General features: G+C 54.2%; 2 protein-coding genes and 1 long non-coding RNA gene across 4 annotated transcripts; all 3 read left to right on the plus strand.

Annotated features, from left to right (window-relative positions):
• Positions 1 to 1,033: 1,033 nt before the first annotated feature.
• Positions 1,034 to 4,053, plus strand: HOXB2 (homeobox B2). Its single transcript, XM_039704706.1, has 2 exons — positions 1,034 to 1,794; positions 3,191 to 4,053. Exons 1-2 carry the CDS (start codon positions 1,410 to 1,412, stop codon positions 3,679 to 3,681), a joined length of 876 nt encoding a protein of 291 aa, XP_039560640.1. The 5' UTR covers positions 1,034 to 1,409; the 3' UTR covers positions 3,682 to 4,053.
• On the plus strand, positions 1,813 to 2,794 carry LOC120500197. The gene is made up of 2 exons (XR_005627047.1): positions 1,813 to 2,204; positions 2,531 to 2,794. It is a non-coding gene; the product is annotated as an uncharacterized LOC120500197 (long non-coding RNA).
• A 5,981-nt stretch (positions 4,054 to 10,034) lies between the features above and the next one.
• HOXB1 (homeobox B1) lies at positions 10,035 to 18,956 on the plus strand. Of its 2 annotated transcripts, none has more exons than XM_039704707.1 (3): positions 10,035 to 10,495; positions 13,483 to 15,928; positions 17,668 to 18,956. In XM_039704707.1, exons 2-3 carry the CDS (start codon positions 15,361 to 15,363, stop codon positions 17,982 to 17,984), a joined length of 885 nt encoding a protein of 294 aa, XP_039560641.1. In that variant the 5' UTR covers positions 10,035 to 10,495; positions 13,483 to 15,360; the 3' UTR covers positions 17,985 to 18,956. The 2 variants fall into 2 exon arrangements, with proteins under 2 accessions (XP_039560641.1, XP_039560642.1); XM_039704708.1 differs by having other exon boundaries at positions 10,035 to 10,480.
• The last annotated feature ends 5,929 nt before the right edge of the window (positions 18,957 to 24,885 follow it).

A 24,885-nucleotide genomic window follows, 5' to 3' on the forward strand; every position in this document is an offset into this window, starting at 1 on the left:
TGTGCTGAGTGAGCCGGGGCGAGCTGTCACAAGTCCTTGGAGGAGAAGATTGATGGTTGCTCTCTTCTGCTCGGGCCCTGCGGACCCGGCGCGCCTTGGAGAGGGGAAAGAAAGGGGGGAAAAACCTTGGGAAATGACTTTTTCATTTTATTTATTTATTTTGTAAACTCTGGAAGTGGCGCTGCTTTATTGGAGATGGGGTGGGAAAAAAAAGGGATGGGAAGGCAGAGATGCGATTTCAGAGATAGCCGTGACCCTAAAACGTGTCTGGCCTCCAAGCGAAGCGCCGAGCGCCCATTAAGCCCGGCTCGGCAAGGAGAAGGATTAGGCTGCTCTTCAAGAGTCATTGAAACCGCGCCGGTTTAACTAAACTCGGCTTAAAAGCTCCTTTGATTTCCTGAGCGCTCAGAGCCAGGCTCGAGCACCAGCCCAGGGACAGCCCCGGGGCTGCGGGAGCGGAGAGCAGGGAACGGGGAGGGCAGAAAACCCCGATTCCCATCCCAGGATGGGCCCGGCTGGGGACACCGGAGCGGCGGGGAGGGAACGGGGATGGAACGGGAATGAGGATGGAACGGGACTGGGACGGGACTGGGACGGGGCTGGGACGGGACTGAGGATGGAACGGGAATGAGGATGGAACGGGACTGGAACGGGAATGAGGATGGAACGGGACTGGAACGGGACTGGGACGGGACTGGGACGGGGCTGGGACGGGACTGGAACAGGAATGAGGATGGAACGGGACTGGAACGGGACTGGGACGGGACTGGGACGGGGCTGGGACGGGACTGGAACAGGAATGAGGATGGAACGGGACTGGAACGGGACTGGGACGGGACTGGGACGGGGCTGGGACGGGACTGGAACAGGAATGAGGATGGAACGGGACTGGAACGGGACTGGGACGGGACTGGGACGGGGCTGGGACGGGACTGGAACAGGAATGAGGATGGAACGGGACTGGAACGGGACTGGGACGGGACTGGGACGGGGCTGGGCTCTCCCTGCCCACAGCCAGGGTGTGATGTTGATTCTGGGGTGCTGCTGGGTGGTGTTGGCTTTTTGGGGGTTCCTGTCTCTCTCGCTTTCTCTCCCCCTATTTTTTGATCAATTAAAGAAAATAATGCTTTCTGTTTGCCACCAGGCCCCTGCTGCCATTGGCCAGGGCCTCCCACGTGACGAGGAATTGGCTGCAATTTCGCCCCAGCCTGGAGTTTAGCAGAGCAGGGTCCCCCTCCGCCTGTATTATCAGCAATATAACAATTATAAAAAGCCCGAGGACCGTCATCATCCCCGCCATCAAAAACCCAAGCCCTCCGATTTCTCTCCCTCTCCCCCTCCTCCTCCTCCTCCTCCTCCCTCTCCCCCGCCTCCCTCCCGCTTTTTAAAGCCCGGGCCCTGGAAAAGCCATGAATTTTGAATTTGAGAGGGAGATCGGGTTTATAAATAGCCAGCCTTCGCTCGCGGAGTGCCTGACGTCTCTCCCCGCTGTCCTGGAGACATTTCAAACTTCATCAATCAAGGACTCGACGTTAATTCCTCCTCCTTTCGAGCCGAGCCTCCTCCAGAGCCTGAGCCCTTGTTGCGGCAGCCGGGCGAGCCCGAGCCCAGCTCGGCACGGCCCGGCCCGGCCCGCGGCCCCGCCCGGCCCCCGGGCAGCGCCCTTCCCCTGGATGAGGGAGAAGAAATCGTCCAGGAGAGGCAGCCAGGCTCCGGCCGCTTCGTCCCCGCCATCCTCCTCCTCCTCCTCCTCCTCCTCCTCGCTGCCGATGCCCGCCGCGGGATCCCCCGCAGGTTCGTATGGGGGGGGCGGCGGGAAATGGCCAATTCTGCTCGTCTGGCCCCAAAACGGCCCCAGCCCATCCCCCTGCCCGGGGGGCTCCCCCGGGACTGGGGATTCACGGAGCGATGCCCCCAGCCCGGGGTCGGGGGGTTCGGCCGCCTCCTCCCCCCCCCGCGAATAAAAATTACAAATTTCTGCAAGTTCTGGTGGAGCCCCGAGCAAGGAGGGCCCGGGGGGGCCTGGGGGGGGTTTGCAACTGCGTTTGTTCGGCTTTCAGTGCCCAACAGGGGAAAAAATAAAAATAAAAAATAAAAAAAGGGAAAAGCAAAGACAACAAAACCACCAAGAAGCTCCGAGGGAGGGGAAGGAAAATGGGTGAAAATAGGAAAGGAAAATAGGAAGGTGCCAGAAGGGTGGGGAGGTGGAAGAGCGGGGGCTGATCCTACAAAATGGAATTATTGCACCCCAAAACACCCCCAGAAAAAGGAGCAGCCTCTCGCTGCTCGGCCTCTTTCTCTCCCCCGGGATAAAGTGCTGGAGGAACAATTCCGGGGTTTCCACGGCTCGGGTGAAATCAGGCAGGACAAGGGAGGACACTGGAGCTCATTGGCCGGGGAAAATCGGGGTAATCAAAACAAAGTACTGGGGAAAATTGGGATAATCAAGCCAAAGTACAGGGGAAAGGTAAAAAAAAAAAAAAAAAAAAAAAAAAAAAAAAAAAAAAAAAAAAAAAAAAAAAATGGGGAGGTGGAAGAGCGGGGGCTGATCCTACAAAATGGAATTATTGCACCCCAAAACACCCCCAGAAAAAGGAGCAGCCTCTCGCTGCTCGGCCTCTTTCTCTCCCCCGGGATAAAGTGCTGGAGGAACAATTCCGGGGTTTCCAGGTTCGGGTGAAATCAGGCAGGACAAGGGCGGACGCCGGAGCTCATTGGCCGGGGAAAATCGGGGTAATCAAACCAAAGTACTGGGGAAAATTGGGATAATCAAGCCAAAGTACCGGGGAAAGGTAAAAAAAAAAAAAAAAAAAAAAAAAAAAAAAAGAAAAAAAATAAAAAGAGAGAAACCAAACCAACAGGAAAGAGGGGATTTAGGAATTTAGGAGAAATGTAGAAGAAATGTAGAAGAAATGTAGAAGAAATGGAGAAGAAATGTAGAAGAAATGTAGAAGAAATGGAGAAATGGAGAAATGTCCTACATTTTAGAGGTTTAGAAGGAAGTTAGAAATTCTTTTTTCCTCCAGAGAGGGAAGGGCTCTAAAGGGAGAGACCAGGAGCAAAATCCCTTTTCCCCTCGAGGCACGGAACTCCTCCGGAGTGGGCAAAGTTGGATTAACCCATTTCCCCCCGGCGGGGCGGTGCAGAACTCCTGGCTTTGGTGACAATTCCTGTGTTTTTCCCTCTGCAGAGGCTCCGGGGCTGTCGGACAGCGGCGGCTCCAGGCGCCTCCGCACCGCCTACACCAACACGCAGCTGCTGGAGCTGGAGAAGGAATTCCACTTCAACAAGTACCTGTGCCGGCCGCGGCGCGTGGAGATCGCGGCGCTGCTGCAGCTCACCGAGCGCCAGGTCAAGGTGTGGTTCCAGAACCGCCGCATGAAGCACAAGAGGCAGACGCAGCACAAGGAAGAAGCCGTTTGGGCCGGGCCGGATGCAGGCGGCGAGGCCGAGACCTGCCCCGCGTTGGGCGCCATCGAGGAGCGCGCGGGGAGCGCGGAGCGGCCGCCGCCGCCGGAGCTCGGCGTGTTCTCGCTGGAGCCGTGCCTGGAGCTCGGCCAGGGGCTTTCTCCGGGTGGGCTGGGGTCCCTGGAGAGCCCCCTGCGCTTCTCCGAGGAGGAGCTGGAGCTCTTCAGCAGCGCGCTCTGCACCATGGACCTGCAGGATCTGGATTTTCCCTAGCGGGGGGTGCTCCTGCCCTGCCCTGCCGGAGGGTTTGGGGAGGGCAGCCTGGGAGCGGGCACTGCCAGCACCCCGAAACCTGCCCCGAGAGAAGGGGAACCCCAAAAATCTGCCCCGAGAGAAGGGGAACCCCCGAAATCTGCCCTGAGAGAAGGGGAACCCCCGAAATCTGCCCCGAGAGAAGGGGAACCCAAAAAATCTGCCCTGAGAGAAGGGGAACCCCCGAAATCTGCCCTGAGAGAAGGGGAACCCCAAAAATCTGCCCCGAGAGAAGGGGAACCCCCGAAATCTGCCCTGAGAGAAGGGGAACCCCAAAAATCTGCCCCGAGAGAAGGGGAACCCCCGAAATCTGCCCCGAGAGAAGGGGAACCCCCGAAATCTGCCCTGAGAGAAGGGAAACCCCAAAAATCTGCCCCGAGAGAAGGGGAACCCTCAAGATCTGGCTTGAGAGAAGCTGAACCCCCAAAATTTGGCCTGAGAAAAGGGAAACCCTCAAAATCTGCCCTAAGAGAAACTGAACCCTCAAAATCTGGCCTGAGAAAAGGGGAACCCTCAAGATCTGGCCTAAAAGAAGGAGAAAGCCTAAAATCTGGCTTAAAATAAGGGGGAAACCCCAAATCTGACCTAAAATATGGAGAATCCCCCCAGACTGGCCTAAAAGAAGAGGAAAACCTCAAATGTGCCCTAGAAGAAGGGGAATCCCCCAAAATCTGGCCCAAAGGAAGGGGACCCATCCCAAAATCTGTGCTAGAAGAAGGGGAAGCCCCGAAATCTGCCCTAAAACAATGGCCCATGCCCCAAAATCTGCCCTGAAAGAAGGGGGAGCCCCCAAAATCTGGCTTAAAAGGAGAACCCACCCTAAATCTGCCCTAAGAGAAGGGTAACCCCTAAAATCTGCCCTAAAAGAAGGGGAGCCCCCCAATATCTGCCCTAAAACAAGGGCCCACACCTCAACATCGGCCCTAAAAGAAGGGGAACCCCTAAAATCACCCCCAAGCCATTTCCCATCCAGTCCCCTCCTCCCAGTTCCGTTTGGAAGCTCCAAACTGACCTCCCAATATTTATTCCAGAAGGTGAAAGAGCCGCCCAAATTTTGCTAAAATTCAGGTATTTCGTGGTAATTTTATTTATTTTCCCCCCCTTATTTATTTCCAAGGAAGCAGCCGGTAGTTCTCACTCACGGGGGCGATTTCAGCCCCTCGAGAGAAAAAATAAATTAAATTTATAAATCCTCCTCCCCAGCGACTTTCTCAGGAATCAGAACGAGACTTTTAGATTTCGTAATAAAATTTTTAAAATAAAATTTAAAAAAAAAAAATCAGGGGAATTTTCCTTCCTCTTTTTACGTTTTAGATGTAGATTATTTATTCAAATCCTTTCGTAGCAAAGGGCAAATTATTTATTGTATATTATTTTCATAGAGTAAATAAACATCTTTATAAAAGCGACGAACGTGTGTTTACTCTGGATTTCTCTCCAAAAAAGCGCTTTTTTTTGTTTTCCTCCATAAATCACTCGCTTTTTCTCTGCTTTTTAGTGAGGTTTAATAATCTCCTCGTGTTCCCTGAGAGGAGACAAAAGAAATCGCTCCCAACCAACAATTCCAGAGGAAATATTCCCTGCATCCTGTTTCATTTCCCTCCAGCTTGGTGTTTATTTATTTATCCATTCATTTATTTATTGTATTCAATCAAAGCGGGGTGGTTTCTTCCTTAATTTTAACATTTTGGGATTCTGCTTCGGGGACGGGAAAAATCCTCTAATTTAAGGGGAAAAAACCGAAAAAAATCCCAAATAAAAACCCTAAAAAAAGGCGATAAAGGGATGGAAAAACAACACAAAGGCAGCGCGGAGCCCACGCGAATTCCGGGGCCATTCCCGGCCTCCCACACCCCCATCCCGCCCTTCATCCCCATCCTCCTCCTCCTCCTCTTTCTCTCAGAATCCACCGCGGCTCCCGGGCTTTGAAACGTCCGGAGCTGCGAAGAAACGAGGAAAAAAAGGAGGATTTGGGGTAAAAGCTCAAAAAAAATTCCACACGTTGGGGTGACCAAATGAACGTGAGAGAAGGAGGGTAAGGGATGGGCCTGGGGGGCTTTTCTTTATTCCTCCTCCCTTTCCCAACCCCAAAACCCCCAAAACCCCTTTTATTCCTCCCTTCTTTTCCAACCCCACAAACCCCAGAACCTCCTTTTATTCCTCCTCACTTTTCCAATCCTAAAACCCCTTTTATTCCTCCTCCCTTTCCCAACCCCTAAACCCCAAAACCCCTTTTATTCCTCCTCTCTTTCCCAACCCCACAAACCCCAAAACCCCTTTATTCCTCCTCTCTTTTCCAACTCCAAAATCCCCAAACCCCTTTATTCATCCCCCCTTTCCCAACCCCAAAACCCCTTTATTCCTCCTCACTTTTCCAACCCCACAAACCCCAGAACCTCCTTTTATTCCTCCTCACTTTTCTAACCCTAAAACCCCTTTTATTCCTCCTCTCTTTCCAAACCCCAAAATCCCTTCATTCCTCCTCTCTTTCCCAACCCCACAAACCCCCAAACCCCTTTTATTCCTCCTCCCTTTTCCAACCCTAAAACCCCTTTATTCCTCCTCACTTTTCCAACCCTAAAACCCCTTTATTCCTCCTCTCTTTCCCAACCCCATAAACCCCCAAATCCCTTTTATTCCTCCTCTCCCAACCCCACAAACCCCTTTTATTCCTCCTCCCTTTTCCAGCCCCACAGACCCCAAACCCCCCCGGATCCTCGATCTCATTTGGGATTTCTCGCATCCCTTTCAAATCTTCCTCCCCTCGCGGGGTTTTCACCCCAAAACTCGTCCCGGGGGGGGTTTGGGGGGGGTTTCTGGCTTGTTATCCCAAAGGAATGACCCGAAGGAGTCTTTGGGGTTTCCCAAGTGCTGGGAGGAGTCCAGGAGGGGTTTGAGCCCGGGGGGATGGGAAATATGGGGCGGGGGGCGACCCTAAAAGTGAGCGGAGCAGCCCAGGCCCTCCCCCAGCCCCTTTTTCTGTAGGGTGAAGCAAACCCAGCTGCCCCGCTCGGCTTTTGGGGTGTCCCCCCAGCCCACAGGCAGATTTTTGGGGTGAATTTGGTGTTTTCAGTGCCTGGGCGGGGTCATCCCCCCTCTCAGAATTTGGGATCTTTTATTTGGGGTTCAAAGCAGCGGGGCCGGGCTGGGTTCCCACTCCGGGCCGGAAAGAAAAAAATAAATAAAAGTGAAATAAAAGAAGGCAAAGGCTCGACAGATGTTTTGGAGATCGCTGTGGATGATCTCCCTCGGCTCGAACAAAGAGGAGGCGGGGTGACTTTAGGGCCACATTTGATTCCGAATCATCTTTTCCCAAATCTTCTCTCCAGGAGAGGAGGCGGCAGCTCCAAAGCCCCGCTCCGGGCGGCGGCGCGGTTTATCGGGATCAATATCCACCCCAGCCGTGAATATCGGAATGTTTGAACACCCAAACCCCCCCTCCCGCACGGAAAAGGCTCCCGGGAGGCACCAGCACCCCCTGCCCCTCTCCCACCGCCCCCGCTCGCTCCGGGGGTCCCCGAGCCGCGAGTCTGGGGGGCAGCGGAGCCCCGCGGGAGGCGATTCGTGATTTTGGGGTTGATTTAATGCCCCGGGGGCTGCGGAGCGCTCGGAGCTGCCAGCCGGGGTCTATCAAAGCGCCATTTGTTCCAGCGCTTCCCACACTTCCCCTCCTCCTCCTCCTCCTCCTCCTCCTCCTCCCCCACTCCGGGCCAGCAGGGGAAGCTCGGCCCTGCCCCGGGATGGTTTTTGGGGTCTGAGCGTCCTTTTGGCCTCTCCAGGGACGGCCCCTCCTGCATCCAGCTGAAAAAATGAGGAGAAAATACCCAAAAAGCGGCGGATTTCCACACTGAGATGCTCTTCAGCCCCAAAATGAGAGGAAATGTCCCAAACGGGCGGATTTCCACATTCCCACGCCCTTTTCCCCTGGGGAAGGGAGGAGGGGAAGGGCGAGGCCGAGGGAGGGACAGGAGGGACCCCCGGGCAAAGGGGTGGGAAAGGGGTCCCTAAACCCCCCGGATTAAACCCAGAGTTCTCATCGATAAAAATTATTAATCAGGGTGGGAAAAGGGACCCGAACCCCCCAAATTAAACCTCGAGTTCTTATTGATAAAAAGCCCTAATGAGGGTGGGAAAAGAGACCCCAAAACCGCCCCAGATCAAACTCCGAGATCTTATGGATACCGATCCCTGATGAGGGTGAGAAAAGGGACCCCAAAGCCCCCCCAGCTCAAGCGCCGAGCCCTCATCGATACCAATCATTGATGAGAGTGGGAAAAGGGACCCCAAACCCCTCCCCAAATTAAACCCCAAGTCCTTATCTCCACAAATCCCCGATGGGAGTGGGAAAAGAGACCCCAAAACCACCCCAGATTAAACCCCGAGATCTTATCCCTACAAATCCCTGATGAGGGTGGGAAAAGGGACCCCAAATCAAACCCCGAGATCTTATCCATACCAATCCCTCATGAGGGTGGGGAAAGGGACCCCAAAACCCCATCCCAAATCAAGCCCGAGACCTCATCTCTACAAATCCCTGGATGAGGGTGAGAAAAGGGACCCCAAAGCCCCCCCAGCTCAAGCGCCGAGCCCTCATCGATACCAATCATTGATGAGAGTGGGAAAAGGGACCCCAAACCCCTCCCCAAATTAAACCCCAAGTCCTTATCTCCACAAATCCCCGATGGGAGTGGGAAAAGAGACCCCAAAACCACCCCAAATCAAACCCCGAGATCTTATCCATACCAATCCCTCATGAGGGTGGGGAAAGGGACCCCAAAACCCCATCCCAAATCAAGCCCGAGACCTCATCTCTACAAATCCCTGATGAGGGTGGGAAAAGGGACCCCAAACCCCTCCCCAAATTAAACCCCCAGTTCTTATCTCTACAAATCCCTGATGAGGGTGGGAAAAGAGACCCCAAAGCCCTAGCCAAATTAAACCCCGAGACCTCATGGATACCAATCCCTGATGAGGGTGGGGAAAGGGACCCCAAATCCTCCCCAGATCAAACCCCGAGATCTTATGGATACCGATCCCTAATGAGGGTGGGAAAGAGACCCCAAACCCCTCCCTAAATTAAATCCCGAGTTCTTATCGACACCAATCCCTGATGAGGGTGCGAAAAGGGACCCCAAACCCCTCCCTAAATTAAACCCCAAGATCTTATCGACACCAATCCCTGATGAGGGTGGGAGAGGGACCCCAAAGCCCCCCGGCCGAAGCCCCGAGCCCTCATCGATACCAATCCCTGATGAGGGTGGGAAAAGGGACCCCAAACCCCTAGCCAAATTAAACCCCGAGACCTCATGGATACCAATCCCTGATGAGGGTGGGGAAAGGGACCCCAAATCCTCCCCAGATCAAACCCCGAGATCTTATGGATACCGATCCCTAATGAGGGTGGGAAAGAGACCCCAAACCCCTCCCTAAATTAAATCCCGAGTTCTTATCGACACCAATCCCTGATGAGGGTGCGAAAAGGGACCCCAAACCCCTCCCTAAATTAAACCCCAAGATCTTATCGACACCAATCCCTGATGAGGGTGGGAGAGGGACCCCAAAGCCCCCCGGCCGAAGCCCCGAGCCCTCATCGATACCAATCCCTGATGAGGGTGGGAAAAGGGACCCCAAACCCCTCCCCAAATTAAACCCCAAGTCCTTATCTCCACAAATCCCCGATGGGAGTGGGAAAAGAGACCCCAAAACCACCCCAAATCAAACCCCGAGATCTTATCCATACCAATCCCTCATGAGGGTGGGGAAAGGGACCCCAAAACCCCATCCCAAATCAAGCCCGAGACCTCATCTCTACAAATCCCTGATGAGGGTGGGAAAAGGGACCCCAAACCCCTCCCCAAATTAAACCCCCAGTTCTTATCTCTACAAATCCCTGATGAGGGTGGGAAAAGAGACCCCAAACCCCTAGCCAAATTAAACCCCGAGACCTCATGGATACCAATCCCTGATGAGGGTGGGGAAAGGGACCCCAAATCCTCCCCAGATCAAACCCCGAGATCTTATGGATACCGATCCCTAATGAGGGTGGGAAAGAGACCCCAAACCCCTCCCTAAATTAAATCCCGAGTTCTTATCGACACCAATCCCTAATGAGGGTGGGAAAGGGACCCCAAAGCCCTCCCTAAATTGAATCCCGAGCCCTCATCGATACCAATCCCTGATGAGGGTGGGAAAGGGACCCCAAACCCCTCCCTAAATTAAACCCCAAGATCTTATCGATACCAATCCCTGATGAGGGTGGGAAAAGGGACCCCAAACCCCTCCCTAAATTGAATCCCGAGTTCTTATCGACACCAATCCCTGATGAGGATGGGAGAGGGACCCCAAAGCCCCCCGCCGAAGCCCCGAGCCCCCCCGGGCACCGCTCCCTGCCGAGCCCGTGATGCGCTCCCGGCGCGGCCCCGATGGATCCCGCGCCCGCGGAAGGCGCTCCATGAGCGGAGCCCCGCAGTTGTCACCCCCCGATCAGGGCCCGCCTGATTGGTCCTAATTAGCGAGGCCGGAGCGTTCGGGAGGAGAGAAGGGGGATGTTCAATAAGATCTGGGTTCTCGGATGGCTGCGGTTCTCCGCCATTAGCTCGGCCGTTCTTTGCCCTCTCCGAAACGCCAAACGCGCGGGGAGCGCGGCTCCGCGGCCCCGCGCTTCTGCTCCGCGCGGCTGGAGGGCGTTAATTAAGCGAATTAAGCGTATGAAGCATATTCAGGCCCTTGATTGCTGGCAAAACGCGGCGGTTGCCTGGCGGTAATTAAGCCGGGGGTATGCAAATGAGCGGCGTGCGGGCGGCTGCTGAGGAAATGTTGATTTGTGCTGCTGCGGGAGGGGTGCGGGGGTTTGCCCAGGAGCAGAGCTGGGGGTGCGGGAGCGGCCTGGGAACCTTCCCTGGAGCAGAAACCCAGCGGGAGCGGGGCCTGCGAGGGCAGGGCAGGAGCTCCCTCTTCCCGGGACTTCTGCGGGGTTTGGGAAAATTCTTGGGAATTTTCTTTTTTTTTCCTCCTCTCTTTTATTTCCCCCTCGATTTCTCTGATTTCTCTTTCCTTTTCCCTCTCACCCGTTCCCAGTTTTCCATCCAGAGCTGCTCCGGCCCCAAAGGGCGGAGCTGGGAGAGGGAACCTTGTCCTGGAACATCCCGGGTTTGTCCCGCTTTGATTTCCTCGCTGGGGGCTGAAATCGGGGGGGGAAAAAATGGGAATAAAGGGCGGATTTGGGTCTCGGGAGTCCCGGTATCGATAAAGCCGAGCTGCCGATATCGGCCATTGATCACGGCGGGAACGAGCCCGGGCGCAGGGCCTGGGTTTGGGATCCGAGGGGATCCCAGGGATTTGGGATCAGAGGGGATCTCAGGGATTTGGGATCTAAATGATCCCCGGGGATTTGGGATCGGAGGGAACCCAGGAATTTGGGATCCGAGGGGATATGGAGGGATCTGGGGGCATCCTCAGGGATTTGGGACCCTCAGATTTGGGATCTGAGGGAATCCCAGGGGATTTGGGATCTGAATGATCCCCGAAGGATTTGGGATCCGAGGGGGTCCCCAGGGATTTGGGATCTGAGAGAACTCCTGGGGATTTGGGATCTGGGGGAATCCTGAGGGATTTGGGACCCCCAGTTAGATTTGGGGTCTGAATGAACCCCAAAGGAATTTGGGATTGGAGGGAACCCCCGGGGATTTGGGGTTTGAGGGGTCTGAGTGAAACCCAAGGGATTTGGGATCTGAGGGAACCCCCAGGGATTTGGGACCCCCCAAATCCCCCCCCGAGGGCAGCGGCTCCAGACCCCTCCTCTCCACTCTGGGGCAGTAATGAATATGCAAATGACCCTAATTAATGAGGCGAGGCGGGTTCCAGCCCATGGAAAAGGCGCTGGGATTCCCAGGGAACAGGACAGGACTCCCCGAGCCAGGGAGCAGGAACCTGATCCCAAAATTATTTAAATTATTTCACTTTATCTGGATTATCTGGGCTTTTTTTTAATTACAAAAATCTGAATTACCTGAGCTTTCCCCCCGTTTTATTTCCCTATTTTATCTGAATTATTTGGGTTTTTTCCCCTTTTTTACCTTTTAAATTTTATTTTATCTGCATTATTTGGGATTTTCTGTGTTCCACACACCCCCCCCTTTTTTTTAAAATATATTTTATCCGAATTTCTGGGGATTTGCCTTTTTTCCTGCGGATGACCCGATGTCTAACTCATCCAATCCCTCCCGCGCCTCTTTTCTCTCCCTTCCCATCCGACCTTTTCATCCACAAAAAAAAACCCCAAAAAACCAAAAAAAAACCCCAAAATCGACTTTTTCATCTCAGAGCCGCCTCAGCTCTGATTGAGGCTTCCCTAAAAAATTACATTTAACGCCCAAAAAGTTCTATTTAGTCTCCAAAAAGTTATTTTTAACCCCCAAAAAGTTATTTTTAACCCCCATAAAGTTATATTTAACTCCTAAAAAGTTATGTTTAACTTCTGAGGAGTTACATTGAACCTGGAAAAAGTTCCATTTAACCCCCAAAAAGCTGTGTTTGAGCCCAAAAACGAAGCATCTGGAGACTCTCCGAGCCCTTGGAAATGCCTCGTTCCTCCTCTGTGCCTGCACAAAAAAACCTCCCCGGTTCAAGATTAAAAAATACAGATTTAAACTCGAGATTGAAAATACAGATTTCAAATCAAGATTTAAAACGCAGATCTCAAATCCAGGTTTCAAATCAGGACTCAAAGTCAAGATTTAAAATGCTTTTAAAATGAAGATTTCAAATGAAGGTTTCCAATAAAGATTTCAAATAAAGATTTTAAAATAACGACTTAAAAACCAAGAGCTGAGGGTTCCCCCCAGGGCCTTCCCGAAATGCTCCTCACGAGGCGGAATTGGGGGCAGAAATTGGGATTTTGGGGCAGCCGGGGGGGCCGGAGCATCCCGGAGGTGCTGGGAGGGGGTTGGGAACGGGGCCCTTCCTCCAGCCCGGGTTCTGCCGGTGTTTCAAAAAAAAAAAAAAAAAAAAAAGCGATTTTCCCAAATTTCTGAAGTGATCCCAGCCCTCAACCCCTCCTCTGAGCGTTAGGAACCAAAAAAAAGCGATTTTCCCCAAACCCCGAAGTGTTCCCGACCCTAAATCCCTCCTGTGAACGTTCAGCACCAACAAAAAAAAGCGATTTTCCCCAATTCTCCACATTATTCCAGCCTTAAACTCCTCATGTGAGCCTTAGGGACTTAAACCCGCGATTTCCCCAAAGTCTCAAGACGATCCCAGCCCCAAATCGCTCCTCTGGGTGTTAGGAACCCAAAAAACCCCGAATTTCCCCAAATCCTGAGGTGATCCCAGCCCTCAATCCCTCATCTGAGCGTTAGGAACCCAAAAAAAGCGATTTTCCCCCAATTCCCGAAGTGATCCCAGCCCTAAACCCCAGCCCCGCGGCCCGTCCCCATTTCAGGCTGAATTTTGCACAATTTCACCAATTCTGCCTCCAATTTTGGGAGCCCTGTCCCAGCCACCAAAAAAAACCCAAAAAAACCCCAAAACAACAACAAAAAAAATCGGATTTTTCACCTCAGCTCTAATTTAGGCTTGGCTTAGAGGAAAAGTTTCCCCGCCACAACTGAAAAAATCGCGATTTTTCGTGATTTTCATTTTAAAAAAATCCCTTTAATGTAATAGCAGAGCGAGATCGCGGTGGGAAACCACCAGGAATCACAAACCCACCGATTCCAGGCCGGAATAAACATCTGCATTTTCTCTTTTTTTTCCCGTTTCCAGCCATAAATCATCCATTTGAACCCGAACGCAACGAAATATCAGAGGAATCGAATTAGAAATCGATTTTTGCTGCCCGGGGAATGACGGGAGAGCCGCTGTGAGTTATGCAAAGAAGGCAGGAGAGAGTTTTGAAGCACGTTTATAACCTCAAATATTTTCATTTCGGGGCCTCCCAGCGCCAGCAGAGCGGGAAGAAATGGGAATAAATGTGAATAAATGAATAAACAGGCGCAGGAATGGAAACTTTAATTTTTAAATGGAAGCGCAGCAGCTGGAACGGGCTAAAAAAAATCAAATTTCCAGCTTGAAAAAAGAGGGGAAACATCGCTGCCGGGCTGGAATTTGTCACCAAATGTCCCCGCCGAGGTGTGGCAGCAGCCGGGAGGGATTTTCCGCCCGGGTTTGGCGCTCGGGGTGAACTTTTGGCCCGGGAGAAGGGCGAGGAGCGGCTCCCGGAGCGTGGCCGGGCAGTAAATCTCCTGACAAGTAACAAATGGCTGTGGGCGTCCGGCTGCCCGCTGCTCTTGTCTCCCCGCGCGGAACAAGTAAATAAATGTTGCCCACCTCTGTTCCCATTCTCTGGGGCCGGCCTGGAGGCAGGCTCTGCCCTCCTCCTCCTCCTCCTCAGCCGGAGCCCGCTGAGGGCAGCAAAGCTGAGCTCAGAGTGCCACGGCTGCGGGGAACCCCGAAAAAACGGGGTTGGGAGGGAGCGTGCGGTGCGTGAGCCCCTAAAACCGGTTTTAGCAGGGAATGTGCAGTGCGTGAGCCCCTAAACCCGGGTTTAGTCCGGAGTGCGAGGTGCGTGAGCTCCTAAAACCGGGTTTAGCCGGGAATGTGCAGTGCCTGAGCCCCTAAACCCGGGTTTAGCAGGGGATGTGCAGTGCCTGAGCCCCTAAACCCGGGTTTAGCAGGGAATGTGCAGTGCCTGAGCCCCTAAACCCGGGTTTAGCAGGGGATGTGCAGTGCCTGAGCCCCTAAACCCGGGTTTAGCAGGGAACGTGCAGTGCCTGAGCCCCTAAACCCGGGTTTAGCGCCCGGACGGACGGGAGGGTCCCCAGGCCGTCGCAGGGCTCGGGCTCAGCTCCCAGCCCGGCCCTGCCAGGCCGGGCCTGGCACGGCTCCAACAAAAGCCGCTCTGCCCTCGCTAACTTTATTTGGCCTCCTCATTAGAATGTTGATCTAATTAGGGCGCACAAAGCCCGGGCGGGGGAAATGAAAGGAAATTAAAGCCCAAACGGAGCGGATTTCCCTTCGGGGGCGTTCAGCATCCCGGAGAAGAGCGCGGCGCTTTGGTGCGAGGCGCTTGGAGGGGAGAAGTTCCCGAGCGAATAAAAGCGCATCCTTTTGTGCTCGCACCTCCCCAGCCCCTCGCCCTCTTTTCTTCTCCTCACACCGAGCCGGCACCGGGGGGAAAACCTTTGAAAGTCGGGACTTGTGCCTGAAGCCGGCTCCTCGCATAACTCGGGGCCCTTTTTAGCACTTAAAAACCACTCGCGGGTCACTGCGATCCCTCCTGCCCCCCACCGCAGCGCCTCCCCGCACCCCGCCTCGCCCCTCTCTCTTTTAAAGTCTTTGAGGAGAAGGTTTTGACGCGTCCGTGTTGTTATCAGATTGATGGGCCGGGTTTGATTGAAGCCCCTTTGTCATGCAAATGTCACGGCCGTGATGGATGAGCCCGGAGCCGGCCGCAAACTTCGGGAGCCCCGCGCTCATTGGGCTGGGCCCGCTCCGCCCGCGGGGTCCCCCCCGGCTCGGCCGCGGCTCCTCGGGGTCCCCCATGCCCGGCAGGAAGTTTCCCAGCTTTGACATAGTACCCAAAGGTTGTAGGGCAGGCGGCATCGCCCCCAAAACGGGCTGACCCTCCTCCATCACTGGCAGATGGACAATACCGCCATGAACTCCTTCTTGGAGTTCGCAATTTGTAACCGCGGCACCGCCGCCTTCCAGCACCACCCCGAGCCGGCCTCGCCCTCCTTCCCGCCGTGCTCAGGTAGCCCCACGCCGGCCTCCGATGGCCACTTCGGCCTGCCCGGCCCCGGCCACCTCGCGCAGCACAGCTTCCCCCCTCCCTCCTCTTCCTCTTCCTCGCGCTTCGCCAGCCCGGGCTACCCGGCCCAGCCGGGCTACCAGCAGCTCTACGCGGGCCAGCAGGACGCGGACGGGCTCTACCTGCCCGCGGCCGCCTTCGGCTCGGGCTCGCTGGCCCAGGGCTACTGCGGGCCCGCGGGGCAGCTGCAGCCGCCCGCCTTCGGGCCCGAGCAGCCCGGCTGCCTGCCCGGCCTCTACGGCGAGCTCCCGGCGGCGCTGCTGGGGGAGCCCGAGCCCCCGGGGCACCCCGAGCCCCCGGGGCACCCCCAGCCCCCCGGGCACCCCCAGCCCGGCGCCAGGGCCGGGGCCGCGCTGACCTTCGAGTGGATGAGGGTGAAGAGGAACCCCCCCAAAACAGGTGAGTCGGGGGGCCGGGAGTGCTGAGCCCCCCGGGGCTGGGAGGCGCCTTCCAGTGGGGCACGGCTTGGGTGGGGTTGGGTTTTGGGGAATTTTTGGGGGGTTGGGTTTTGGGGTGGGTTTTTTTTGGGTGGTTGAGTTGGCTTGGTTTGGGTTTGGGGCCTTTTTTTGGGGGTTTAGCTTGGTTTGGGTTTTGGGGCAGATTTTTTGGTGATTGGGTTGGCTTGGTTTGGCGTTTGGGGCCTTGGGGTTTAGCTTGGTTTGGGTTTTGGGGTTTTTTGGTGTTTGGGTTGGCTTGGTTTGGAGTTTGAGGCTTTGTTTTGGGTTTGGAGGTGGATTTTTTTTTGGTGTTTGGGTTGGCTTGCTTTGGGTTTTGGGGCCTTTTTCTTAAACCCCACCCAGAGATTTTCCACCACACCCCATGGAGCGTTCCTGGGCTCGGCTTCCCGCAGGCCCGAGTCTGATTTAAGCCCAGCTCGGAGCAGGAAACGCTCGGCGCTTCCTCCTCCTTCCTCAGCCGCGCCTTCCATCCCCTCCTCTATTGTTCCACTTCCTTCCCCGCCACCTTCCCTGAAACCCCGGCCTTCCTCCTCCTCCTCCTCCCCCGCCATCATCACCCTCTCCCTCCCCTTCCAGCCCTTCCCGCGGGGTCCGGGGATGGATTCTGGGGGAAAAACCCAGGAGATGGATCTTGGGGGGAAACCCAGGGGAAAAACCCCAGGAGATGGATCCCGGGGGAAAAAAACCAGGAGATGGATCCCGGGGGAAAAAACCCAGGGGATGGATCTTGGGGGGAAACCCAGGGGAAAAACCCAGGCCTCCCCTTCCAGCCCTCCCCGCGGGGTCCGGGGATGGATTCTGGGGGAAAAACCCAGGAGATGGATCTTGGGGGGAAACCCAGGGGAAAAACCCCAGGAGATGGATCCCGGGGGAAAAAAACCAGGAGATGGATCCCGGGGGAAAAAACCCAGGGGATGGATCTTGGGGGGAAACCCAGGGGAAAAACCCAGGGAATGGATCCTGGGGAAAAAAACAGGAGATGGATCCTGGGGAAAAACCCCAGGGAATGGATCCAAGGGGAAAAACCCAGGGGAAAAAAACAGGAAATGGATCCTGGGGAAAAACCCCAGGAGATGGATCTTGGGGGAAAACCCAGGGAAAAACCCAGGGAATGGATCCCAGGGGAAAAAAACAGGAGATGGATCCCGGGGAAAAAAACCCAGGGGAAACCCAGGGGATGGATCCTGGGGAAAAACCCCAAGGAATGGGTCCAAGGGGAAAAACCCAGGGGATGGATCCTGGGGAAAAAATCCCAGGGAATGGGTCCAAGGGGAAAAAAACAGGAGATGGATCCTGGGGAAAAAATCCCAGGGGATGGATCCCGGGGAGAAAACTCAGGGAATGGAAACCAGGAGGAAAAAACTCAGGGGATGAATCCTGAGGGAAAAATCCAGGGAATGGATCCCGGGGGAAAACCCAGGGAATGGATCATGGGGGAAAACCCAGGGGAAAAGTGGAGCCGGGAGGATGAGGGGATGGCTCTCCGGGTGGATCTCCGGGATCTCCGGGTGGATCTCCGGGAAAGGCGGAGCTGGAGCGGGACTCGAGCCGGGCCGAGGCCGAGCGGGGCCGGGAGGGAGCGCAGGGCTCGGGGCGCTGCGGGGGGAGGGAGAAGGGGAGACCCCTCAGTGCGAGGATCCCTCCGGCCGCTCCTGCCCTGGTGGTTTTTGGGGTTTTCAGGCAAAACGTCGGAGCTGGGGCTCCTGGGGCAGCCCAACGCCATCCGCACCAACTTCAGCACCAAGCAGCTGACGGAGCTGGAGAAGGAGTTCCACTTCAACAAGTACCTGACGCGGGCCCGCAGGGTGGAGATCGCCGCCACCCTGGAGCTCAACGAGACGCAGGTGAAGATCTGGTTCCAGAACAGGAGGATGAAGCAGAAGAAGAGGGAGAAGGAAGGGCTGGCCCCGGCCGCTGCCGGCAGGGCGCCCAAGGAGGCGGCCGAGGGCTCGGATCAGTCCTCGCCCGAGGCCTCGCCCAGCTCCAGCTCCTCCTGAAGGCTCCCGAAAGCTGCCGGGGGTGTCCCCGGGGGGCTGCGAGCCCCCCGGACCCTCCGCGCTGTCCCCGCGCGTGCGGCACCGCCCGCGGCTCCCTCTTTATTTATGGCCCCTCTGCAGGCGCTGGACTCCCAAGGAGCGGCCGCAGCAATTTCCGTGTCTCAGGGACTTCTCTGCCTTCCCCCTTCCCTTAGGAACTGCACTTTCAATCCAGGAAAACAAAACGAAACGAAACAAAAACAAAAAAGCCCAAAAAAACCCAGAAAACCCAGCAAAAAACCTTCAGTTTAGTTCGCTTCCCTTTGCAGAAACGAGAGCAACGTGTTTGGTGGTATTTTTTTCTTCCCCCCTGCCCGATGCGTTTTTCCTCCTCGTGAGATTATAAAAAAGAAAATAAGAAAAAAAAAGAAAGAAAAAAAAGTTACGGGCATTTCCCCCCCTTCCTTTCCCTTTTATTTCCTGATTGCAGATCTTGAAACGAGACCCGAGGCGCCCAAGACGCTCGAGGCCTCTGCAAAGAGCCAAACCCTCAGGAAAGAAACAAAAAAAAGGCAAAAAAAAAGCGAAAAAGCGCAATTTTCTGCTCCCGCTTTGCACTATTTCTGCTTGACAGGGTTTATTTTTTTCCCCACGCGATTTTTGCTGCTGCGGGCGGAGGAGGGGACGGGGTTTTTGTTATGGGGGAAGGAGCCGGGGCTGTGGCAGGAGGTGCGAGAGGCCCTGGGGAGTTTTGGGAGCTCCTCAAAGCCCCAGCGCGCTCCTCGCACCCTCTCGGGCTTATCGCAGCCAGATAAAGCCGAGATTTGAGCGCGGCCTAACGCCCTCCCTCCCTCGCGAGGCGATTCGGGACCGCAAAGCTGCTGGAAAAATGGGATTATCCCGAACCCCGAGCGCTTCCTCCGGCGGAACCTCCCCGCATCCCACACGGAGCTACCTCAGCCCAATAAAGTTGATTTTTTTTTTTTTGTTTCTCCTCAAATCCCATCCTTCCAGCACAGTGGGAATCTCTGGGAATTGCGGGATGCGGGGCGGGAGGAGGAGGAGGAGGAGGAAGGAAAAGTCAGCGGCCGTTCCGAGGACCCCAAACAAAGGGGCCGATCCCCGTTCCTGGAATCGGGCCCGGCTTCCCTCGTGGAATTCTCATTTCCCGGCCTGACGAGAGCAGGAAATCATCCCCGGGGTGAAAATCCGGGAATTCGCATCCCGCAGAAACCGGGATGGGAGGAATTTCTGAATTCCTGAATTTTTCTTTTCTGAATCTCTGATTTATTCCGAATTCACGCGCCTCCAACCCCAAAAAACGAAGCGTCCAACGTGCTTCATTCCCTTGCGCTGCCCCAAGGCCGGCCCTAAAAGGCGATTTCGCCCAGAATAAACCGAATTTCGGGGTTTTCCCTCCAGGGAGGGACGGAGGGGAGGGAGGAAGAGCGGGCCCGGTGCAGCTCTGACCTTTTTACCTCGAAACGCCTCTGGGATTTCTAAACAAGTCAACAGAGGGGCTGCCAGGAGCATCCATTGTTCGGCCTTGGGTAAATTTGCAAATCTGCTCGGCGGGGGCGGCCGGGGGACGCGGCCGAGGGGTGAGGGACGAGGGGTGAGGGACGAGGGGTGAGGGATGAGGGATGAGGGATGAGGGACGAGGAGGGAAGTACCTGCCGCGGCTGCTGCGGGGCCCCGGGCTCCGCTCTGCCCCGCAGATAACATCTCTCCCCGCTCTAATACACTCCTTTCTCTCGGGAAAAAAAAAAAAAGGGTTTGGAGAGCCCAATTAGCTCCGAGATAAGAGGGGGAAAAATCGAGGGGAAAAGGTGAAAAGGGGATTTTCGTCCAGTCGCGATTTGCAAAAGGTCAGGAGGAAAGCACTAAAACGAACCATCTCGCCCCAAAAAAGGCTCAGAATCCGCCCCGATTTGGGTCTCGGAGCATCGCTGGGGCAGGGAGAGGGAGCGGGGCCGGCATCGGAGCGGGATTTGCTCCCAATTAAAGATTTTAGAGAACCCGATTAGCTCCGAGAGAAGAGGGGGGAAAACCAGAGGGCAAGAGGCGAAAAGGGGGTTTTCTTCCAGCCGCAATTTGCAAAAGGTCACGAGGAAAACACCAAAACGGACCCAAAAACCACGCGCGGGGACCCCTGTGCAGGAACCGCGATGGGGCCGGGTTAGGCACGGATGGGAACCGGGCCAGGCCCGGGATTGGGGCCGGGCCAGGCCCGGGATTAGCGCGGTGCCAGGTGAGGAGGGGCAGGCCGGGGTGAGCAGCAGGGCACGGCTGCGGCGGGCACTACAAAGCCCCCGGGCTCATTTGAAACTCAAAGGGACCCTCCGGAAGCTCCCCCGGAGCCGCCGGGACCCCCGGCCCGGGCCCGACCCCCGGGGCCGCCCTCGCAGCCTGCAGCCCCTCCTGCTCCCGAATTCCCAAAAACCAGAGCAGCCCCTCCTGCTCCCGGAATTCCCAAAAACCAGAGCAGCGCCTCCTGCTCCCCGAATTCCCAAAAACCAGAGCAGCCCCTCCTGCTCCCGGAATTCCCAAAAACCAGAGCAGCGCCCCCAGCCCGGCCCTGTGTGCCCCCAAAAACGAGCAGCGCTCCTCGCGCATCCCTTTTCCCCCCTGGAATTTCTCCAAAAACGCGCAGCTCTCCTGGCTCGCCCATTTTTCCCCCAAAACCGAGCAGAGCTCCCATCTCAGCCCCCAAAAAAGGAGCAACGCTCCCAGCTCATCCCTTTTCCCCCCGGAATCTCTCCCAAAACCAGCGGCTCTCGGGGCTCATCCCTTTTTTGCCATCCCAAGTTTCTCCAGCAGCCGCAGCTCTCCCCTTTTTTCCCCCTGAGTTTCCCAACAACCCCATCCCGTCCCTTTTCCCCATCCCGAGTTTCTCCCGTTTGTCCCAGGAGCCCCCGACCCGCCCCGGGAAGCAGCGGGAGAGCCCCGGGGGGGCTGGGAGTGGGACCCGGGATTTCGGGAGCCGGGATTTCGGGAGCCGGGATTTTGGGACCTGGGATTTTGGAATCCGGGATTTTGGGACCCGGGGTTTGGGGATCTGGGATGTCAGGATCCAGGATTTCGGGATCCCGGATTTCAGGATTTCAGGATGAGGGATTTCAGGACCCGGCATTTCGGGATGCGGGATGTTGGGATGCGGGATTCCAGAATCTGGGATGGGTTTGGGGATCCGGGATTTCGGGATGCGGGATTTCAGGATGTCGCGATCCGGGATTTCGGGAGTTTGGGATGAGGGATTTCGGGATGTGGGATTTGGGGATGTCGGGATCCGGGGTTTCGGGATTTCGGGATTTGGGGATTTCGGGATCCGGGGTTTCGGGATTTGGGGATGTCGGGATCCGGGATTTCGGGATTTCGGGATCCGGGATTTCGGGATCCGGGATTCCGGGATTTGGGGATTTAGGGATTTCGGGAGCCGGGATTTCGGGATCCGGGAGATTCGGGATTTCGGGATCCGGGATTTCGGGATTTCGGGATCCGGGATTCCGGAGCCGCGCAGGTGCCCCTGAGGACAGGATGGGCGGGCAGAGGGAGCAGGAGCTCCGAGGGGACTCGGCCGCGTTGCCACGGTTGGGTTTTATGAATTCCCAAAAACCAGAGCAGCGCCCCCAGCCCGGCCCTGTGTGCCCCCAAAAACGAGCAGCGCTCCTCGCGCATCCCTTTTCCCCCCTGGAATTTCTCCAAAAACGCGCAGCTCTCCTGGCTCACCCATTTTTCCCCCAAAACCGAGCAGAGCTCCCATCTCAGCCCCCAAAAAAGGAGCAACGCTCCCAGCTCATCCCTTTTCCCCCCGGAATCTCTCCCAAAACCAGCGGCTCTCGGGGCTCATCCCTTTTTTGCCATCCCAAGTTTCTCCAGCAGCCGCAGCTCTCCCCTTTTTTCCCCCTGAGTTTCCCAACAACCCCATCCCGTCCCTTTTCCCCATCCCGAGTTTCTCCCGTTTGTCCCAGGAGCCCCCGACCCGCCCCGGGAAGCAGCGGGAGAGCCCCGGGGGGGCTGGGAGTGGGACCCGGGATTTCGGGAGCCGGGATTTCGGGATCCGGGATTTCGGGAGCCGGGATTTCGGGAGCCGGGATTTTGGGACCTGGGATTTTGGAATCCGGGATTTTGGGACCCGGGGTTTGGGGATCTGGGATGTCAGGATCCAGGATTTCGGGATCCCGGATTTCAGGATTTCAGGATGAGGGATTTCAGGACCCGGCATTTCGGGATGCGGGATGTTGGGATGCGGGATTCCAGAATCTGGGATGGGTTTGGGGATCCGGGATTTCGGGATGCGGGATTTCAGGATGTCGGATTTGGGGATTTAGGGATTTCGGGAGCCGGGATTTCGGGATCCGGGAGTTTCGGGATTTCGGGATCCGGGATTTCGGGATCCGGGAGTTTTGGGATTTCGGGATCCGGGATTTTGGGATTTCAGGATCCGGGATTTCGGGATCCGGGATTCCGGAGCCGCGCAGGTGCCCCTGAGGACAGGATGGGCGGGCAGAGGGAGCAGGAGCTCCGAGGGGACTCGGCCGCGTTGCCACGGTTGGGTTTTATCACAAATCTCATATTTACACACATTCCTTTATTTTATAGGAGTGATACACAACAATTTCCATTCCACATAATCAGGGTAATTAATATAAATCCATAGAATCCATATAATTGATATAATAAATATAATCAATAGAATGAAAATATTCCACACAATCCATATAACCAATATAATCCATATAGTGCATATAATTAATACATTCCATATAATCAATATAATAATCCATATAATGCACATAATTAATACATTTCATATAATAAATATCATTAATACAATCAATATCATTAATATATTCAACACAATCCATATAATCAATATTATATGGGAAATGGGAAACGGGAAATGGGAAACGGGAAACGGGAAACGGGAAATGGGAAACGGGAAACGGGAAATGGGAAACGGGAAATGGGAAATGGGAAATGGGAAACGGGAAATGGGAAATGGGAAATGGGAAACGGGAAATGGGAAACGGGAAATGGGAAACGGGAAATGGGAAATGGGAAATGTTCCTCTGCCCCCACGGAGTTTGTTCTCACCTTTTGGTCTTGCCCAGAGAACGTTCTGGGGGAAAAAAAATCAAAAAAAAAATCTCCAAGCACCAAAAACCTCCAAAACCCCAAAAACCTCAGAAATCCTAAACCCACTCAAAACCTCAATAATCCCCAAAATCCCAAAACCTCAGAAATCCCCCAAACCCCAAAAACCCCCCAAACTCCCCACAAAACCAAAAACCCCCAAAATCCCAAAAAAACCCAGAAATCCCCAAAACCCCAAACCCCTCCTAAATCCCAAAAAACCCCAAAACCCAAAAAAACCCAAATCCAGGCTCGAGCTCCCTCTGAGCGCCCCCAAACCTGCCAAGATTTGAGGCAAAACTCACATTTTTTTGTTGGAAAAGCGGGAAGGCAGCGAGGGAAGGATTTTCCAGCGGAAATCCCCAAATTTTACCTGAAATCGAGAATTTGGCACCAAAAAAAGGCTGCAAAAATCCAGCCCCGCCCTCACCGCTTTTATTAAAAACTCAGATTTTTTTATTCAAAATTCAGAATTCCCGTTTCTTGCCGGGAAGAATTTCAGATTTCTTTAAAAGATCAAAACCACCCCAAAAACCACCCCCGGTTTTCCTGAGGAATTCCCGTATTCCAGGGGAGAAAAATCCTCCAAAAAACAAAAATAAACGGCTTCAAACTTTGGTTTTAGTTTGATTTGCCGGGGAAAAAATGGGGGGGAAAGGGAAAATTATTAAATAAACATAAAATAATATAAACCTCAATAAAATTCGCATCTCGTCGTTATTTTTTGGGGGGGAGATTTCACAGGAAAAGCCGTTTTTGAGGCTGAATTCTGTCCTGTTCTGTTCTATTCTATTCCTTTTTAAATGTAATTGCATTTTATGTTCTAGTTTTTAATGCCAAATTAAATTAAATTTCGTTTTCATGTTGTATTTTACTTTCTTTTTTACATTTTTATTTTATCATGTGCTATATTTATATTATTTTTATTTTTTCTTTTCCCTTTCCCTGTTTTAATTTTCCCTTTCCCTTTATTTTTCCTCACATTAAATTTGACACCCAGACCTGTTCAAACCCCTCAAATTTTCTCATTTTTGAGGAAAATGTCGATTTTTGGGCAAATTCCGGGGGAGGCACCGGGAGGAGAATTCCCTTTATTTATTCCCGAGGGGCCGGAATTTTCCCAGGGAATTTTTCCCGATTTCCAGGCACAGGAACCCCGCAATTCCCAATTTTAATGAGGTTTTTAATTCATTTATTTGTTGATTTTTCATCTCCGCCGAGCTCATTTTGCACAAAACCAGAGAAATTCCCTCCCCGGGCAAGAACCCCGCAGAAAAATGCGATTTTTTTTTTGTTCCCCGCAGCATTCCTGAATTATTCTGCTTTTTGTAAATCCCTTCCTGTGATGTGACCACTTCAGAGGGAACATTCCGAGGGCGTTTCCTCACTCGGAACATCAAAAAAAGCGGATTTTTTTTTTCCGCTGTCTGTTACCACAAAAAGGGGATTTTAATAAAAAAATAACAGATAAAAATTCTCCTTGATCTGCCGATAGGGAGGAATCCACCAGAGCGGCAGATCAAAGGCGGCAAAAACCCTCAAATTTCGGAATAAATTCCTTCATCCTCCTCTTCCCCACCCTCCGATCATCACCTCCGGGAGCAAAAATAGAATTTAATTCGGAATAACTCCCAGAAATCCCGCGCTGCACGATGATATTTTAATGGAAAAAACCCAAAAATGAATAAAAATCATTTTTAAGAAGCAGCGTGGGGCTCTTTTCTCGGAGGCTCCGCATTTTTTTTTAGTTCTTTATCGGATTTTGAAACCCGAGGAGCCAAAAATT

Source organism: Passer montanus, unplaced genomic scaffold (assembly GCF_014805655.1).
Source record: "Passer montanus isolate IOZ18808 unplaced genomic scaffold, ASM1480565v1 scaffold179, whole genome shotgun sequence".
NCBI lineage: Eukaryota > Metazoa > Chordata > Aves > Passeriformes > Passeridae > Passer > Passer montanus.

What these genes read in the sequence shown, in the direction of transcription:
- HOXB1 (XM_039704707.1), top strand. Translation starts at nt 15,361, where the DNA reads ATGGACAATACCGCCATGAACTCCTTCTTGGAGTTCGCAATTTGTAAC. An exon ending in GAGGAACCCCCCCAAAACAG is followed by an intron (nt 15,929 to 17,667) that starts GTGAGTCGGGGG and finishes TGGGGTTTTCAG; the next exon opens with GCAAAACGTCGGAGCTGGGG.
- HOXB2 (XM_039704706.1), top strand. Translation starts at nt 1,410, where the DNA reads ATGAATTTTGAATTTGAGAGGGAGATCGGGTTTATAAATAGCCAGCCT. An exon ending in CGCCGCGGGATCCCCCGCAG is followed by an intron (nt 1,795 to 3,190) that starts GTTCGTATGGGG and finishes TTCCCTCTGCAG; the next exon opens with AGGCTCCGGGGCTGTCGGAC.